The following is a 19,504-nucleotide window of genomic DNA, read 5'->3' as shown; positions in this document are numbered from 1 at the left end:
AATTGAAAATTTACCTCGATTTTTTCTCTTTCGTATATAATATTTGATTTGATTTTGTTGATTTGCACTTTTATAAAATGCATCGTTCTCGTCATGTTAAGACACAGATTTCAGGGCAAGAATGTTTTCAAAATCTCTCTCTCTCTCTCTCTCTCTCTCTCTCTCTCTCTCTCTCTCTCTCTCTCTCTCTCTCTCTCTCTCTCTCTCTCTTTTATTGTTGCAAGTGCAAAAGCCACCTCACTTCAGGTCATTCTGAAATTAGAGAAGCATCAAGAGAGGTATTTTTCCTATAAAAGAAACTCTGAAAATTTTTTAGCTTTGGACATAATTCGGAACCAACCTCGAAGCCATTTTTTGGGGGGATTTGTTATTCCAATGGGATTACAAGGTTTTGTTGCTTGGCGGTTCACGTGATTGAAAGCAGGTGTTGACCTGACTTTTATCTTTTTATCTAATTTTTTTTTATTTTGGCCAGGTAACATTGCTAGATGAAAAGGAATTGTTTTAAGGAAAGTAAATTCTTTTAAGTGTAGACCTGTCCCTTTTGCTTTTCATAAAGTGTACGTTTCTGTGCAGATGAAATCTCTGTAATATAAGAGTGAGGCTCTGATCAAGTTACCTTAATTTTGTGCACTATGGTGCTCAATATGTATGAGAGAGAGAGAGAGAGAGAGAGAGAGAGAGAGAGAGAGAGAGAGAGAGAGAGAGAGAGAGAGAGAGAGAGAGAGTTTTTAAGCATATAGTTTCTTTTGAGGTCTAGAGAATATTATTTGGTTCTCTATGTGCATTATTTCAGAGATAAACTTGACTCATTTCCTAATTTTAATTTTGTCAGTTTGCACCATGTTATCCAGTTTTTTAAAATTTCCAGTTTCAGCAATTTTCTATTCAGTTTCATCACTGTAAGAAATAATGTTCAATTTTCATAACTTTCTTTCCCCATTCCCTCATTTTTCCATTCCCATTTCATCTTGTTTTCTGATTTGATAAATTTTCTTTTCCCATGTCATCATTGTTCTAGCTTAATCAAATTTCTTTTTCTATTTCACCACTATTGATTTCCCATTTCATATTGTTCCTTTCTAATTTAATCGCTTGGCCTATTTCATCTAATTTCGCTTCCCTTTTCATCATTTCTCGTTTCCTTTTTCATCACTTTTGGTTTCCCTTTTCATCACTTGTTCTTCGTCTCCATTTCATCACATTTCTCTCTTACAACAGAAGTTCCTCATAATGGCAGCATCAAGTCGAGACAACTCCTGCGCGAGGAAGAGGAGCGCCGTTTGGACCTGGAGTGAACATCATGGAATAAGGGTCAGTTTGTCCCTGTTCTTGTTTGTGTTGTATTAAGATGGCACTACGCCAGCACGGGCTCTTGCTCGTAAGAGCTGCTCATAAAAAACTAGTAGATTCCATCTCATATATTTTCTAATGTACCATACAGCATATTAAGTGGCGTAAGCTCGATGATGAGATGCTCCTGTTCTCGTTTTTGATTTTGTTGTGTGATGATGGCACTGTCAGCACGGGCTCTTGCTCGTAAGAGCTACTCATAAAAAACTGATAGATTCCACCTCATATATTTCCTGTTATACCATACAGCATATCAAGTGGGGTAAACTTGTGATGGTATTAGCAAATTGCTAATCCACATGGATCAGTTTCACCAAAGGGGGTTTAGTACTGTCTGTTAGCTCACGTGGGACACTGTAGGCATTAGCAAAGGTTGTTTGCAGCGTCCCTGAGGCCCGTAACTGCATCCACTCTGTAGCCTTTTACTCTACCTTCATTCCCATTTCTTTCCTTAAGTTTTGCTGTCCAGCTCCTCTAACTATTATTTCTAAGCAAAACTCGGGTTTTTTCACAGTTCCACATTTTTATTTTTTGTACTTCACATCTTTATTTCCCGGATATGTCCATCTTGATGTCCAACCACTCTAACTCCGTCCTTTCTGTCTTCAGTTTTGAATGACAGGAAGTGTCCCAGTGCTTGGCTTGACAGCCTGAATGTCATAAATGAGTCAATCACATGGATCGATTTAATTCATGAAACGTTAATATCTTTGGCTTATGTCTGTGACATATCCATGCGAAAGGCTCGCCACCTCATATGCAATACCGCATCATTCCACCTCCTTTGCACGATGATGGGGATATTGAAGAAAATCCCCAGCTCCTCGAGTTAACCAAATGAAATATTGTAGGGGGGTGGGGGCCCTGTGAAGGCTGAGACTCATCTAGGATTTGAACTCTCAACACGAAGCCGTCTAAAGATAGCAACATCTGAGCTTTAATCCGAGAATTTTCCCGTCAGAAGGCCAATTTAAATGCATAGAGTTTCATCTCTTCGCACGCCTTCCCCCTCCCCCCCCACTTCCCCTTCCTATAACAACCACCCACCGCCTTCCCCATCCTTATGCTCCAGCCACCAACATCCCTCACCTCCCACCCCACTTACAACATCATCTGAAACCGTCACCGAGTGGCCTAATCCATCCAGTGGAGTTTATGCATTACTTTGCCCCATAAAAGTACCGTAACAATTTGTTGGCGAATGTGGGTTGGAGTTACAACGGCCTCGCACGGGAGACGGGAATATAATACATATAGGCGCTTTGGTTACACCAGGGGGCAATGAACCGGAAGTTCTATGCATATCAATTGCGGCATTTGTCGCATGCTTCGGTATGGGGGTAGATTCTCTGTTAAGACTACAGTATAGACACACCAACCGACGTAGTTGAAATGATTGGTATCTGTTGACTGGATACTAGATTATTATTTTTTTTTTTTTGATATGTCAATTCATTCCCTTAGGTTCATCAAGAATTGGTTCCAGGGGAAAGGATATCACTGAAATACTTCGGGGAGAGCAGAGTGAAGATATTCGTTCATTCTAAGGATACCACATCGACCTACAAACTTAATCCAACAACACAGCACTTTGAACCGTATTTGACTTCTGATGAGAAAGTTGGTAGGTATACACCCCACGAATATTAGAGAAAATTCCTTTTTTTTTTTATTCCAGTTGAATAAATTTTCTTGTTTTCTATAATTTAAGTTTTTTAATTTTTATTTGTGCAACTCTCTTAAAGAAATTAAGGGAATTGAGCTTATTCATCACCATCTTCATCATCATAACCCTTCTTTACATTTTTGGAGACTGCTATCTGGACCCTATTTTGGAAAGTGTTTTGGCCCATAAAACAGGTTTCTTTTAATTTATCAGTTACATTTGGTCATTATTTTGAGTCGATATCTCTTCGGTGTCACAATATCTTTCAATGAATAGATGCGCTTTTAACTGAACAGTAATGTTCTAGAAGAACAATAGGTTTACAATTTGTAATTCAGAAACACCATAGGAAGGTATATTTGTAACTTAAGAACAACACAGGAAGGTAATAGGTTTGTAACTTCAAAACAACATAAGAAGGTAATAGGCTTACTATATGTAATTTCAAAGCAACATAGGGAGGTAATAGGTTTAGTATTTGTAACTTCAAAACAACATAGGAAGGTCACATAGTTCCCTGACCTATGTATGTTACTGTCAATTTATTTATAATATATAAGGCTTTTATTAATTAAATATCCCACTTTAATTTTCGTTTTACTATTAGTAACTTAAGAATAGCATAGGTGAGTAATATACTGTCCTCAACTAATGTATATTGATAGGCTTTTAATTTATTAATATTCCAGAATAATAGTCATTGTACTATTAGCAACTTCAAAACGACATATGTAGGTACTATACTTCCCGTGACTGATGTATATTGCCTTGTCCTAACTGCTTTTGAATAGATGGCCTTTTAATTTAGTAATATTCTTAACTTCAATTCAACATAAGCAGGTAATTCCCGTAGGGCGTTAGTGCCGTCAGTGCGCCTCACGCGCGGTGCTCTGTAGGCATTAATAAAAGGTTCTTTGCAGCGTCTCTTCGGCCCCTAGCTGCAACCCCTTTCATTAATTTACTGTACCTCCATTCATATTCTTTCCTCCATCTTACTACCCACCCTCTTCTAACAATTGTTTCATAGTGCAACTGCGAGGTTTTCCTCCTGTTAAACCTGTAAAACCACCTTTACTCTAAATTTTCATTTCAGCGCTGAATGACCTCGTAGGTCCCAGCTCTTGGCCTTAGGCTCAAAGTGCATTATTCTGTTCAGTAAAATAGGTAATATACTTCCCTTGACCAACATCCATTTCCATTTTAAACAGACATTGCGCTAAGCTTGCTCCTAAAGGACTCCACAAGCGTCATGTTCAGATCGCATAAGGGTTACGGTAAGTTGATAATCAACGGGAAAATCGGACCGAAGTTCGAGCTGGCACGCGACATCATCGACGCAGTTCTGTTCGATCAGTTTGGTCGAGTATTTGTTGCGCTCTCCGCTCTCACGGACGATCTGCGCAATCCCGTCTATGTCATTAAGGTGAGAGAGTCAGTGATTGTACCGATTTAAGTTATAGGTTTAAGAATTTAAAAGTTTGAGAGTTAGTACTTTTACCCGCAGTTTCATCTGACGATAATAATAATAATAATAATAATAATAATAATAATAATAATAATAATAATAATAATAATGAAAGCATCACATCAAGTAGTGAAATGAATCTAAATCAAATTTGTTAATAATAATAATAATAATAATAATAATAATAATAATAATAATAATAATAATAATTTTGAAGTCATACGATTCATGGTGACTTGTCAAACAAACCATCACACAACATAAAGCACATTTTCCCCACAATTAATGATAATGACCCACAGCAGTAAATAAACAAACAACTAAATATATAATGAAAGGAGATTTATGTCATCACATAACACTGACAGAAGCATGTGGTCACCTTTGGTGTACACCGACGTGGAATTATGTAAATTTATTGACTGGAATCTTTAAAATACTTATATAAGACATACGATGACTTCGAGTGATCGTTACCAGATACAAAGTGAGAATTACAAAGAAGGCTGTTAATAAAATACCTATAGACACGTTTCATTTATTTGTGAGAAGACTCACTTAGTCACTATAGTGTGAAATAACTAAATCGTGCCATGAAATAGAACACTGTACTGTTATGGAAATGGTGAACTTCCGTATGGTGAAGGTAGTTAGCTCCCCAAAGGTCATTTCTCAGTCATTTCCAAATATCAGTCTATGGGTATGGGCTTCTGAGCAGCGAGGCGTCTTTATTGGAACTTCCCATCTCGTCGATCTACGAATGAAAGGCTTTAGAAAAGCAGACTTGGCTGCTATGAATATTGAACTGAGTCTCTCTCTCGTGTTGCAATTTGTTGCTCTGCTGGGTGGTGGTGTGTGAGTACTTATGAGGTAGCTTATGTTGTGTGTGTGTGTGTGTGTGTACGTGTGTGTAGGTTACTGTGCAGGACTAAACACACTCACAGACATTTTATTTAGATTGATATATAAAGATTGATAGATAAATATAAATACACACATACATATATATAAATATACATACAGTATATATATATATTATATATGTATTATATATACTGTATATGTATATATACAGCATATATATATATATATATATATATATATATATATATATATATATATATATATATATATATATATATATATATATATATATATATATATATATATATATATATATAATATATATATATATATATATATATATTTATATATATTTATATATATATATATAATATATATATATTATATATATATATATATATATATATATATATATATATATATATATATATATATATATATATATATATGTAGACCTCAGGTAACCATTAGTAATATAAAATGTAAAAAAAAAAAAAAAAAAAAACACTCCACTGTACAAAAGTTCAAAAAGTCCCTCTTTAATATTGTGTAATTTTGAATAAAATCTCCCCATGAACCCGATCTCACGTTATCTCGTATATTTCTGAAGCTGTATTCAGTGGACCTCGTCACGAAAAGCTTCCACCGCCTGGATCTGAAGGAAGTACAGTTCCCGGCCAACCTGACTTCCTTTTTCGCTGGAAACGAAAACACTGGCTCGACTTACATAGTGGCTACGCAGGCTAATCGACATCCAATTGTGTATTCACTGCTGGGTAAGTGTTCAGTGTGTTACTTAAAACCTCTTGTATATATACATTGTTATTAGTAGACCCACAGTATGCATATGTTGAGATATCAAATATATGTTATACACATAGAAAATGGAATGCTTTTAGCAATATGCTTTATTATAAAGTGTGCTTGATTTTTTTCTGTTAACAGTTTACCATTTTTAAGTTTAAATATAGTAGTTGAGATTTACTTTGTGTATATATTAAACTTAGTGATGGACATAGTGTATATTTATAGACAGCAAACATACAAACACAATTACAAACAATGTATAATGAATCATTTCTCATCTCTTACAATCTTGAATCTTCAAGTATAAAAAAATTAAATTTACACTACACTATACATATAAACATCAGATACATTCACACATTCAGACTAGAAATGTGTTGAGAGTATACACCATTATCAAACAGATCCTCATGAATACACATAAATACTCATAAATGCTCATAAATACTCATAAATTTGTTATTATTTTCCACAGGGGAAAAACTGAAGTTCTTCACGGAGCTCGACATCACGAGAATCGAGTGGATGCAGCACATCCGGGTCCCTCCCGAGCAGCCGAATTCGTCCTTCCCCGCCCACTACGTCCTTTTCGGACAGAAAGACAAGACCCTGGTCCTCACGAGACTCGTAATGAAGGGCCTGTCTGCCCCGAAGCACGCTGCGGAGGAAGTCGATTGTAACAAGCAGTTCCTCGAACAATAGTCGCCTCGTCGTAGTGACAGAATCGTCGTTTTATAGCCTTTGTATTGAGTGACAGAATCATCGTTTTATATCCTTTCCATAGAGTGATAGATTCATCTTTTTATATCCATTGTATTGCAGCGTTGTTCGTTATTCATGATTTTCCCCTGCAGTCAGAAATTAATGTATTAAATTCCGTTTGGTAATAATTTATTATAATTAGAATAGTGATATCACTGCAATGCTCTCATAAATAAATACAGGCTGGAAGATAATCTCCTTACCTGTGGGTATTACGTTTTATAGAAGTGAAAGTCAACGGATTTGACGTCCGCTTACAGGATTAAGGAAATGTGTTACCTGTATCTCAGTGTACAGGTGTTGGTTTTGGCATAAGTGTTTGACTGCATCTAAACAGTCGTATTATAGTTAAGACATTATTGCTATATTCATGGTTTGACGGATTACAGTTATACGTCACTGATAAATCAGTGGTTTACAGTTAATTATCTTTACTAAATTTACGGATTATAGTTATAATCATCGTTAAATTGGTGGTTTACAGTTAACATCGTCAGTAAATTGATTGATGATAGTTAAAAATCGTTAAATTCCGGGATGACAATTACACATAATCGTTAAATTGATTGGTTTTAGTTAGATGATATTGTTAATTGATGGATTATAATTACACATTGTTGATAAATTGACTAATTTTAGTTAAAACATCATAGTTAAATTCATTTATTATAGTTAAAACATCGTCGCTAAATTGGTGGAATTTAGTTAAACTTCGATGTCAATTTGTTTTAAAACATCGTAGCTAAATTGTTGCATTATTGCTCCTGAACGTAACCATGTCATGTATATTTAAGTTAGCAGTAGTAGCAGGAATAGTAGTAGTAGTAATAGTAGTAGTAGTTATTTGAGATCATTGTGGTAATGCTAAAACTGATAGGAGTAATGCTAACATTATTATGAGTATCAGTTAAAGGTACGTACAGCGTAATTACCTGCAGTGCCATAATTATTTAGTCTCCTTACATCAAAGCCAAGAATACATGACTTTGTCAATTACATGGTATTATGATAATGAACCTCCTCATTAGTCCTTAATTATGGTGTGTTTCAAACCGGAAAAAAATTCCGTCTCCCTTCAAAAGCATTAAAGTAAAAGGAAGCATTGGTAGAAGAAAAGTTGATTATTAAAAATTTTTAATTAATGAAATGACGCCAGGAGAAGGTTAAAAAGGAATTAATCGAGAAGTATATATAACAATAGAAGACAGGAGACCATGTTGTATATTATTATTATTATTATTATTATATTATTATTAGAGTATATGTTTGTTTGTTTTAATTGGGCGTCAAGGCTGACTGGGAATTTTCTTGAAAGACTGTGAATTTGAAACTTAATATTTCAATATCCTTGAGGTTTCAGTATGCCTTAGAATTGGCAGATTTCTTAAGTACTGATATGTGATTATATCATTAATAATAATTCTATACTTGGTACGAATGGGGGTAACAACGAGACCAAATATTGCTATAAAGCTCTACACACACACACACACACACACACACACACACACACACACACACACACACACACACACACACACACACACACGGAGTGATGATCTATTGAAGAAATGCGCCATGACTAGGTTTGGTTAAGAATTTGAACAACAAAATCCAGTCCAGCAGATTGGAATGGACGTAGTATTGAAAGCTGAAGGACTGAGAATCAGTGAGATAGTTTTAAATGCTTGGTTTTGATGATTGGCTGATATGCTGTGCTCCTTTTTTGAAAGGAGCATAAAAGCGTCCATGGAAACCTTATCTTTTTGCTCTCGAATAAAATCTCGTTCAATAAATACAGAAATTTTGTTGACTTTTGTGTGACGGTGTTGAGAAGGCCATTTTTTTTTACTACTCTGGCACTGAAATGAATTACATAAAGGGTACTGGAAGGAACAAATGGAGACAGAGAAATCATAATTAGACCGTTTTTGAAGCTTGAATATTTGGTTACTTCTCAGGTGGAAAAATAGTTTAATACGAGTCACCCGGAAGAGAAAATTAATATATTTTTAAGAGGTAAGTTACGCATCATTGGTAAAGCTACCCTCAGGGATCAGAAAGCTGAAAAGCTACAGACTAATGACATTGAAAATAAATATTCTAACGAAGAAACGTCATGAGGACATAGAGTCAAGTCCCCTTAGTGGGTAGTGCCGTCAGTGAACTTCACGTGGTGCACTGTAGGCATTACTTAAGGTTTTTGCAGTGTCCCTTCGGCCCCTAGCTGCAATCTCTTTCACTTCTTATACTGTAACTCCGTTCTTATTCTCTTTCGTCCATCCGGCTTTCCATCCTCTCTAACAGTCGTTTCACAGTGCAACTGCGATGTTTTCCACCTGCTACACCTTTTCAAACCACCTTACTGTCAATTTCCCTTTCAGCGCTGAATGACCTCGTAGGTCCCAGTGCTTGGCCATTGACCTAAATTCTATATTCATTTCAATTCAGTTCATAAAGTCCAAGTATATCTGGTATTGTTTGCAATAAGCCAAATTACATATTGAAAATACCAGGCTGTACCCTTTGAAAAAATGTCAGGTTTGTTCCTTAGGGGAAAAAAAAACTGCCTGCTCACTCACTCATAGACAAAAACAAGGTCAGGTTTTGCCTCCAGATACGTCACTGGCAGAGGCAGTGGTCTTGATTGTGTGCATTTCATACACACCACCCCAAAAACCTCACTGTAATCATATTTTCTGCAGTAATAGTACCTTATTGTATAGTGTACCTTGTATATTGTATAGTGTACCTTGTATATTGTATACTGTACCTTATATATTGTATATTGTACTGAGTTTAATTACATGCAGATATAGCATATGTTTTAAAAAAGTTATATTCCTGTATGGACAAAAACATAATAACTCTGACATCATACACAAATTTTTGCCTGACCGAAATAATCACTCTACTGCAAGTGAGGAAATGACCATGAATTATAATACTCCTGGAAATGATGGGACTTCCTTTGCCCTGGCACGGTGTATGGAACCCTTCATCCCAGTGATATAACACAGTCTCCCCTTCTGCCTTATTCGGGGAAAGGTTCAAAAGGCATCTCTCTCTCTCTCTCTCTCTCTCTCTCTCTCTCTCTCTTGGCAGGGCACTTCAGTTGATCCGCTTACACGCCGTCCGTCCAAGACGTCTCCGGATTAGACGCTGCCGTCATAGCTGGAAGTGACGTCGCACTTGAGATGGTCAAAGACGCCCGCGGTCTTCCATCAACATCAGGTTCGAGTTGGTGGTCTGTGTTTGTCCAGCCTACCTCTGTCTAAACTGCGTGTCTAATTCCCAAGAGATTGTTTGGTTGTTTGGTCAAGTTTTTCCTGTCTCTCTCTCTCTCTCTCTCTCTCTCTCTCTCTCTCTCTCTCTCTCTCTCTCTCTCTCTCCTATGCACTAATACGAAGCTAAAATAATATCCATACTGAGTGCTCTTGACCTGAGAAAAGAGGTGTTTAAGTCATTGATGACAATCTTAAATTCTACCTGGAACAGCGATAGTTAACATTTATTATTGTATAGGAAAGGAAAATTCTTTAAAAGCAAAAAAATGAGGAATCCCCGGAAATATCGAGAATTTTTTTAACACTTCAGACAACAAGCAACCCATAAACCGGGAGGAACACCCCACACAAACTAGTTCCTTAGTCATGAACTAATTTCCATAGAGTATTACTTATCTGTAATCTCTCCACTTTGATATATGTCAGCATACCTCTCCCTTGTGCGTAGGGGGTAGTGCCGGCAGTGCATCTCATGCGGTGCACTGTAGGCATTACTTAAGGTTCTTTAAAGCGTGCCTTCGGCCCCTATCTGCAACCCCTTTCGTTCCTTTTACTGTACCTCCTCTCATATTCTCTTTCTTCCATCTTCCGTTCCACCCTCTCCTAACAATTGACTCATACTGCAACTGCGAGGTTTTCCTCTTGTTACACCTTTCAAACCTTTTACTGTCTATTTCCGTTTCAGCGCTGAGTGACGACATAGATCCCAGTGCTTGGCCTTTGGCCTAAATTCTATATTCAATTCTATCGCGAAGAATGGCCTACCAACAGGTTTGCATTTGAGAGTTTCCAGAATATACGACCCAAAATATATCGAAGAAGAAATTGAACATAAATTTGTTTCATGAAACCCGTATACCCTGAATGGTTCCTAGCAGAAAGGGGATCTTTCCTAGATAGTGATTCCCAAGTAGTCCAATCTTAGATAATGACCCACAGGAAATATCAGTCCTAGATAACGACCCCCCGAGCCTTGCTGGAGGTCATTATCTTAGAAAGGAATTAAGAAGACGAAGGAAATTTACTGTTAACGGGGAAAAAAATGGCACGATGATGGCGTGACAGAGAAGTCGATATAACGGCTAATGAATAAGAAAATTACATTGTTTTCAACTGTCATTTTATCAGTACATTTAACGAAAAATATACAGCAACCAAAAATAGGTTGACAGAGAAGAAGAGAAGGTCCCAGTCGAGGACGGCCGAGTGACTGACCTACTTTACGTGGGAAATTCGTCAAAAGTGAGAATAGCGCGTCAAAACAGAAAGGTCTGAATGTGACGTCACGAGATACTGCTGCTCCTCATAGCATGGGGTGGGTGGAGCTTGTTAGCTGTACGCATGCGCCGAAGCTTCCTTGGCTAGCCTAGACCGGGCTACCTAACTCGTGAGTATTGCTTGTTACCGCTGACTATTTAAACGGCCATAACGCAGTTACCTCCTACTCAATTATGACGATTTGTTCAGGTTTTGTTGCAAAGGTGTTACAGAGTGTTCTAAAAATGCCAAAGTTTGTTAGAACGCTGTCTTATAAAGGTAAGGGCCCGGCAAAAGAAAGTGAGCAGTTGGAGAAACCAGCTTCGTCCCTCCTAACAAGTGATGTTTTTCGGACCTTACCGAGTTCCAAAAGCATAATTTAACTCCTAGAGAGATAGATAGATAGGTTATTGGTGTCTATGGAGAGTGGAAGTGACACAGAAATTGAAAGTTGATATCAGTAAGGAGAAGTTCCCTTTGTTTCACCAGTGAAGGAGAAGGATGGTCTACGGATCCTTCCTGACCCCTCCCACCCCTAAAAATGCATAACCCTAAGAAACCAGTGAAATATCTCGACTTTCCCCTGGTGGCACTGTACACGTGAAGGAGCCACTGCCTCTGGACTTCAAGAAGCAGAGGTGCCGTGTTTGCTCTGTGAAGGGCTCTCCAGAGAACACCGCTTATCACTGTGCTTTGTGCAGAATATTATATATACCACTCTAAAAACCGTGCTTCCGTGATTACCATACAAAGCGAAATTACCTACTGGCACTCGTCCACCACCACAGCACCTCCTCCCCGATGTCCCAGGGAAGCCTTCCAGTCCCCCTTCCGAGCATCAGGAATGCCTACTCCTCCTCCTCCCTTCCTCCTCCTCCTCCCCTTCCTCCACCTCCCCTTTCTCTTCCTCTCCTTTCTCCTCCTCCTCCCCTTCCCCTTCCTCCTCCTACTCCTCCTCCCCTTCCCTTCCTCCTCCTCCTCCTCCTCCCCTTCCCCTTCCTCCTCCTACTCCCTCCTCCTCCTCCTTCCCTTCCTCCTCGTCCTCCTCCTCCTTCCGCCTTCTTCTCCTCCTCCTCCTCCTCCTCCTCCCTCTTCCCCTTCCTCCTCCTCCCCTTCCCTTCCTCCTCCTCCCCCCTTCCCTTCCTCCTCCCCTTCCCTTCCTCCTCCCCTTCCCTTCTCCCCTCTTCCTCCTCCTCCTCCTCCTCCTCCTACTCCTCCTCCCCTTCCCTTCTCCCCTTCTCCTCCTCCTCCTCCCCTTCCCTTCCGCCTTCTCCCTCCTCCCCTTCCCTTCCCTCCTCCTCCCCCCTTCCTTCCTCGTCCTCCCCCTTCCCTTCTCCCTCCTCCTCCTCCTCCTCCTCCTCCTCCTTCCCTTCTCCCCTTCCCTTCTCCTCCCCTCCTCCTCCCTCCCCCTCCTCCACCCCTTCCCTTCTCCCCTCCTCCACCCCTTCCCTTCTCCCCTCCTCCTCCTCCCCCCCTCTCCTCCCCCTCCTCCCCCTCCCCTCTTCCTCCTCCTCCTCCTCCTCCTCCTCCTCCTCCTCCTCCTCCTCCTCCTCCTCTCCTCCTCCTCCTCCTCCTCCTCCTCGTAGTCATACGACGTGAGCTACAAGGTTTTCGAAATAGAGGAGGAATCATGAGCAAGATATGAGGACCAGGATCGTTGGTGAGTACACCAGATTACATTTCATATATGTATATTTATTTATTTTTATACATTCTTGTATATAGTTCATTATTTTATGGTATTTTCATGTGATTTATGTATGTTCTCATTTTTTACTGTGCTTTTATGTGTAATAATATGTATTTTGGAGAAAATGTTTTATGATTATGGGCACAATATATCATGCATTTTGCATTTTCGAAAATATTACAAATTATAAGCATTTATCAATTTTATTCTTTTTTTTTGCAAATTTTTAAATGAACATAGCTTATGACGTTTCACAATGCGTATAAGTCCTCCCTTGCTGCCCAAGCGAAAATGGTTATTTACTTTAATTTGGGGGGGATGGGTACTTTGCCATACTCAACACATATAATAATGAATTATACATTCTTGGTGCAAACAAATATTAGGTGTCACAATTTACCTATTTTAGCACATTTTTAAATTAAAGCTCTCCCTGGCCGCTCCCGTGAGTTTATTTTTTGGGGGGGCCGGAATTGTGTCGTCCCCAACGCATAGAGTAATAAATTCATATCGTTGGCAACGAGAATTACTGAACTTTCTCATCGTGTAAATAGAAACGAGATATTGCAGTTTACCTGTTTTTGTAAAATTTTTAATTGCAAGAATTTTTAAAATTTCCTTTGATAATTTCCACACATGCATATACACACACACACACACACACACACACACATATATATATATATATATATATATATATATATATATATATATATATATATATATATATATATATATATAGTATATATATATGAATGTGTAAATATATACATATACATATATATATGTATATATACATATACATATCTATGTATATATATGTATATATAAATATATGTATGCATGCATGTATAATGTATGTATAATATACATATATATATATATATATATATATATATATATATATATATATATATATACTATTCCCAAAATGTTGCCACATGCATTTTTAGACGAGCAGTTTGGAATAAAATTGTCTGTTCACAAAATTGGTGGTAGTCTTGCGCTCTATGTATATGTATACATAAATAAAGGTAAATGCCACGAAAGGAAAGTGAAACAACGGAGTGGTGGTGCTAGGCCTTTCGACTTGCTGTCCTTGACTTAGCAGTAAGTCGGAAGGCCTAGCAACCTCTCCGTTGCTTCACTTTAATTCGTGGCATTTACCTTTATCTATGTATACGTATATATATATATAAACATATACATATACATGTATATATACGAATATGTGTGTATATATATGTAAGTATATGTACGGATATATATATATTATATTTATATATATATTGATGATTTGATGTTTTTTATATTAACCAGATAAGATCTTGATCTTTTGATCTTGCGGTAGGCTCAGCTCTATTCATTTCTGTGAAAAATTGTGAATTACATTGACGCGAATTTTTCAGTCGTGTTATTTCAACCGAGAGCTTATATTTTATGACCATTAATTCCCATAACTGTAATCTCTTTAAGACCTCAACTTTTTAGTCTGTCATATGACATTCGGCTTTGAGTGGTAAAATTTATATATATATATATATATATATATATATATATATATATATATATATATATATATATATATATATATATATATATATATATATATATATATATATATATATATATATATATATATATATATATATATATAATATATATATATACTGTATATATATATATATATATATATATATATATAATATATATATATACTGTATATATATATATATATATATATATATATATATATGTATGTATATATAATGTATATATATGTATATATAAATAGACGATAGATAAATACAGACAGATAGATAGATAGATAGATAAACAAAACTATATAGTTTGATATATGCTTGTTTGAATAACAAAAAAATAATTTCATCGTTCCAGTATTCCTTTGCAAATTTGAATATTTACTTACAAGTAGAACTTATAAAGTAAAGAAAAAATCGTGGTGGAAACTGGAATTTTTCGAAACGACCGAGTTAAAGGACGTTGGGTGTGGTCAGTGCTTGACTTGGTGACCAGCGAGAAAAGGCAGGTGTTGTCAGTACATAAGCCCTAACTTATGAATAACGAGAAACGTTTTGTAATATGGATGTATAATATGCATGTATGTATGTGTGTATATATACAGTATATATGTATGTATGTGTATATATATGTATGTATATATATATATATATATATATATATATATATATATATATATATATATATATATATATATATATATATATATTGTTATGAACCACTTTTGGTTCAGCAGGTTCTTTAAATACAGAAAGTTACGGGACTGGAATGACTGGCAGAAATTGAGGCAGACAAAGGAGGAAGGAGCTGAACGAAACCAAAATAAATTACCTTAAACTAATTTATTACAACAAAGTTATATACATTATGTACAAGTGAGTTCAGGTTTGGCATTAAACAAATCACATTTAATTAACAGAGTCAGTCAAAAGAAGCAAAAACAAATGTAGCTAAAACTGAGTTACTTTACAAAAACCATCAATAACAAATAATAAACACAGCAATCATTACAATACCTCAAATCAACAATAAAGTGCAAGTCACCAAACACTTTAGCTACATCACAAATAACCAAATAATTACAATGCAAATAAACAACAGGCAGCGTAAATAAAGCACAGCTTAAAACATAATTAACAATAACCAAGCAGCATAAACATAATTAACAACAATCAAGCAGCATAAACATAATTTAACAACAATCAAGCAGCATAAACATAATTAAGCAGCATTAAAAAACACACTAACTCAGGTTAGCACAATACAAAAAAACAGACTATCTCCATAGAGACGTCGAGACAGACCCAGCTGTCGAAGAGGATGAAGATTCAGACGAACTCCGTGCATTCATCAAAGCAGCCAGTGACTGCAAACAGGAACACATCAACACACAGATGATAACGGCAGAAACATCAGGACAGCAAATCTGCTGCCAAACAGGAACCAATTCCTTAGATGACTATGATTTAGTCATCCAACCATCCTCTGCTACCACAGCCAACAGGTAACATGATACCTGCTGCAAACATAAAGACTCCTTGCTGCTATGCTGCTGAGACCTGACTCGCTGCCATACCAAACCTGACTGCCACTGTCAGAGACAACGCGACAGACGTCAACTTTCCTTCAAAGAAAAAAGAAAAAAAAGTAAGGAGGCAACAACCCACCAAGGGAACAATCGGCAAACGATTGTCCCAACAGAAGTACTAAACCTCACACCTCCTTACCTAACAGAAAAAAAAAAATAACATTTTTTTTTTACACTTCACACACACTCTCTCTCTCTCTCTCGCTCTCTCTCCTCCAGTGCCGTCACAACCCTGCCAGATAAAACAGAACCGATCCTGAAACACGGTCGCCAAATGTTATGAACCACTTTTGGTTCAGCAGGTTCTTTAAATACAGAAAGTTACGGGACTGGAATGACTGGCAGAAATTGAGGCAGACAAAGGAGGAAGGAGCTGAACGAAACAAAATAAATTACCTTAAACTAATTTATTACAACAAAGTTATATACATTATGTACAAGTGAGTTCAGGTTTGGCATTAAACAAATCACATTTAATTAACAGAGTCAGTCAAAAGAAGCAAAAACAAATGTAGCTAAAACTGAGTTACTTTACAAAAACCATCAATAACAAATAATAAACACAGCAATCATTACAATACCTCAAATCAACAATAAAGTGCAAGTCACCAAACACTTTAGCTACATCACAAATAACCAAATAATTACAATGCAAATAAACAACAGGCAGCGTAAATAGAAAGCACAGCTTAAAACATAATTAACAATAACCAAGCAGCATAAACATAATTAACAACAATCAAGCAGCATAAACATAATTTAACAACAATCAAGCAGCATAAACATAATTAAGCAGCATTAAAAAACACACTAACTCAGGTTAGCACAATACAAAAAAAACAGACTATCTCCATAGAGACGTCGAGACAGACCCAGCTGTCGAAGAGGATGAAGATTCAGACGAACTCCGTGCAATCATCGAAGCAGCCAGTGACTGCAAACAGGAACACATCCAACACACAGATGATAACGGCAGAAACATCAGGACAGCAAATCTGCTGCCAAACAGGAACCAATTCCTTAGATGACTATGATTTAGTCATCCAACCATCCTCTGCTACCACAGCCAACAGGTAACATGATACCTGCTGCAAACATAAAGACTCCTTGCTGCTATGCTGCTGAGACCTGACTCGCTGCCATACCAAACCTGACTGCCACTGTCAGAGACAACGCGACAGACGTCAACTTTCCTTCAAAGAAAAAAAAAAAAAGTAAGGAGGCAACAACCCACCAAGGGAACAATCGGCAAACGATTGTCCCAACAGAAGTACTAAACCTCACACCTCCTTACCTAACAGAAAAAAAAAAAATAAAATTTTTTTTTTTTTACACTTCACACACACTCTCTCTCTCTCGCTCTCTCTCCTCCAGTGCCGTCACAACCCTGCCAGATAAAACAGAACCGATCCTGAAACACGGTCGCCAAATGTTATGAACCACTTTTGGTTCAGCAGGTTCTTTAAATACAGAAAGTTACAGGACTGGAATGACTAACAGAGAATTGAGGCAGACAAAGGAGGAAGGAGCTGAACAAAACAAAATAAATTACCTTAAACTAATTTATTACAACAAAGTTATATACATTATGTACAAGTGAGTTCAGGTTTGGCATTAAACAAATCACATTTAATTAACAGAGTCAGTCAAAAGAAGCAAAAACAAATGTAGCTAAAACTGAGTTACTTTACAAAACCATCAATAACAAATAATAAACACAGCAATCATTACAATACCTCAAATCAACAATAAAGTGCAAGTCACCAAACACTTTAGCTACATCACAAATAACCAAATAATTACAATGCAAATAAACAACAGGCAGCGTAAATAGAAAGCACAACTTAAAACATAATTAACAATAACCAAGCAGCATAAACATAATTAACAACAATCAAGCAGCATAAACATAATTTAACAACAATCAAGCAGCATAAACATAATTAAGCAGCATTAAAAACACACTAACTCAGGTTAGCACAATACAAAAAAAAACAGACTATCTCCATAGAGACGTCGAGACAGACCCAGCTGTCGAAGAGGATGAAGATTCAGACGAACTCCGTGCAATCATCAAAGCAGCCAGTGACTGCAAACAGGAACACATCAACACACAGATGATAACGGCAGAAACATCAGGACAGCAAATCTGCTGCCAAACCAGGAACCAATTCCTTAGATGACTATGATTTAGTCATCCAACCATCCTCTGCTACCACAGCCAACAGGTAACATGATACCTGCTGCAAACATAAAGACTCCTTGCTGCTATGCTGCTGAGACCTGACTCGCTGCCATACCAAACCTGACTGCCACTGTCAGAGACAACGCGACAGACGTCAACTTTCCTTCAAAGAAAAAGAAAAAAAAAAAAAGTAAAGGAAGGCAACAACCCACCAAGGGAACAATCGGCAAACGATTGTCCCAACAAATACTAAACCTCACAATATATATATATATATATGTGTGTGTGTGTGTGTGTGTGTGTGTATAATATACACAGTCATATATTGATTTACTGGTGGTCGAAGTTGATAGGTTTAATTGTAGGTAGCCTCGTAAACTCCTTATCATCACTAGCTGAAATTAATATGCTGTAAAATATAGCATCAAAGTTTTCTCTATCCCTACGGCTGTAAACTTGAGAAAGACGAAAACAATTTTCAAAGAAAAGACAATATCCACGAAAAGTCAGTTTCGTTGAACACGAATCTCGTTACATATGTAATAATTCTTATTAATGACTTGTTTTTTTTAAGCTGTATTACATCTGGGCCGTTTATCAAGTCTGTGATCTGTTTATCCAACGATAAGGAGTTGAAGGATGAAGGATAATCCTTTTCAGATATGTTAATTAGGTCGAAAACGATTAATTTGATCATACTGTCGTGAATGCAGTAAGTAAGGCTGCAGTTGTCATTCACTCATGTTAAGATCCCACACGCAGGTGAAAATGTCATTCTCTTCTAATATTAAATAAACACATTGAAATACACCGAAACCACATGTAAAATAGACTGTAAGCATCTCTAATAATAATATTAACAGTCCTCACTGTTGATATCATATTTACTTAACAATGTTCACTGTAAATATTCTATCTACCTGTGGGTCAGATACCCCCTGCAACCTCTCATTGAAAAGACAAGAGAAGTTTTCGAAACCCTCACCCAAGTAGACTTGATTATGATGAGGCTAGAGGTGGCGTATGAGGTCAGCAACC

General features: G+C 36.9%; 1 protein-coding gene across 1 annotated transcript in view; it reads left to right on the top strand.

The window, feature by feature from the left end:
- Positions 1–6,994, top strand: part of LOC136827252 (uncharacterized) — a 57,874-nt gene extending 50,880 nt beyond the window's left edge. Inside the window, exons 28-32 of the mRNA XM_067085025.1 lie at positions 1,222–1,314; positions 2,818–2,977; positions 4,228–4,442; positions 5,959–6,124; positions 6,631–6,994. Of these exons, the coding sequence (XP_066941126.1) occupies positions 1,222–1,314; positions 2,818–2,977; positions 4,228–4,442; positions 5,959–6,124; positions 6,631–6,857 (861 nt within the window). The 3' untranslated portion in view covers positions 6,858–6,994. The remainder of the gene's footprint in view (positions 1–1,221; positions 1,315–2,817; positions 2,978–4,227; positions 4,443–5,958; positions 6,125–6,630) is intronic.
- Positions 6,995–19,504: the final 12,510 nt, after the last annotated feature.

This window comes from Macrobrachium rosenbergii, chromosome 41 (assembly GCF_040412425.1).
Source record: "Macrobrachium rosenbergii isolate ZJJX-2024 chromosome 41, ASM4041242v1, whole genome shotgun sequence".
NCBI lineage: Eukaryota > Metazoa > Arthropoda > Malacostraca > Decapoda > Palaemonidae > Macrobrachium > Macrobrachium rosenbergii.
The sequence above is the reverse complement of the archived record's forward strand: the minus strand, read 5'-3'. Positions and strand labels throughout refer to the sequence as shown.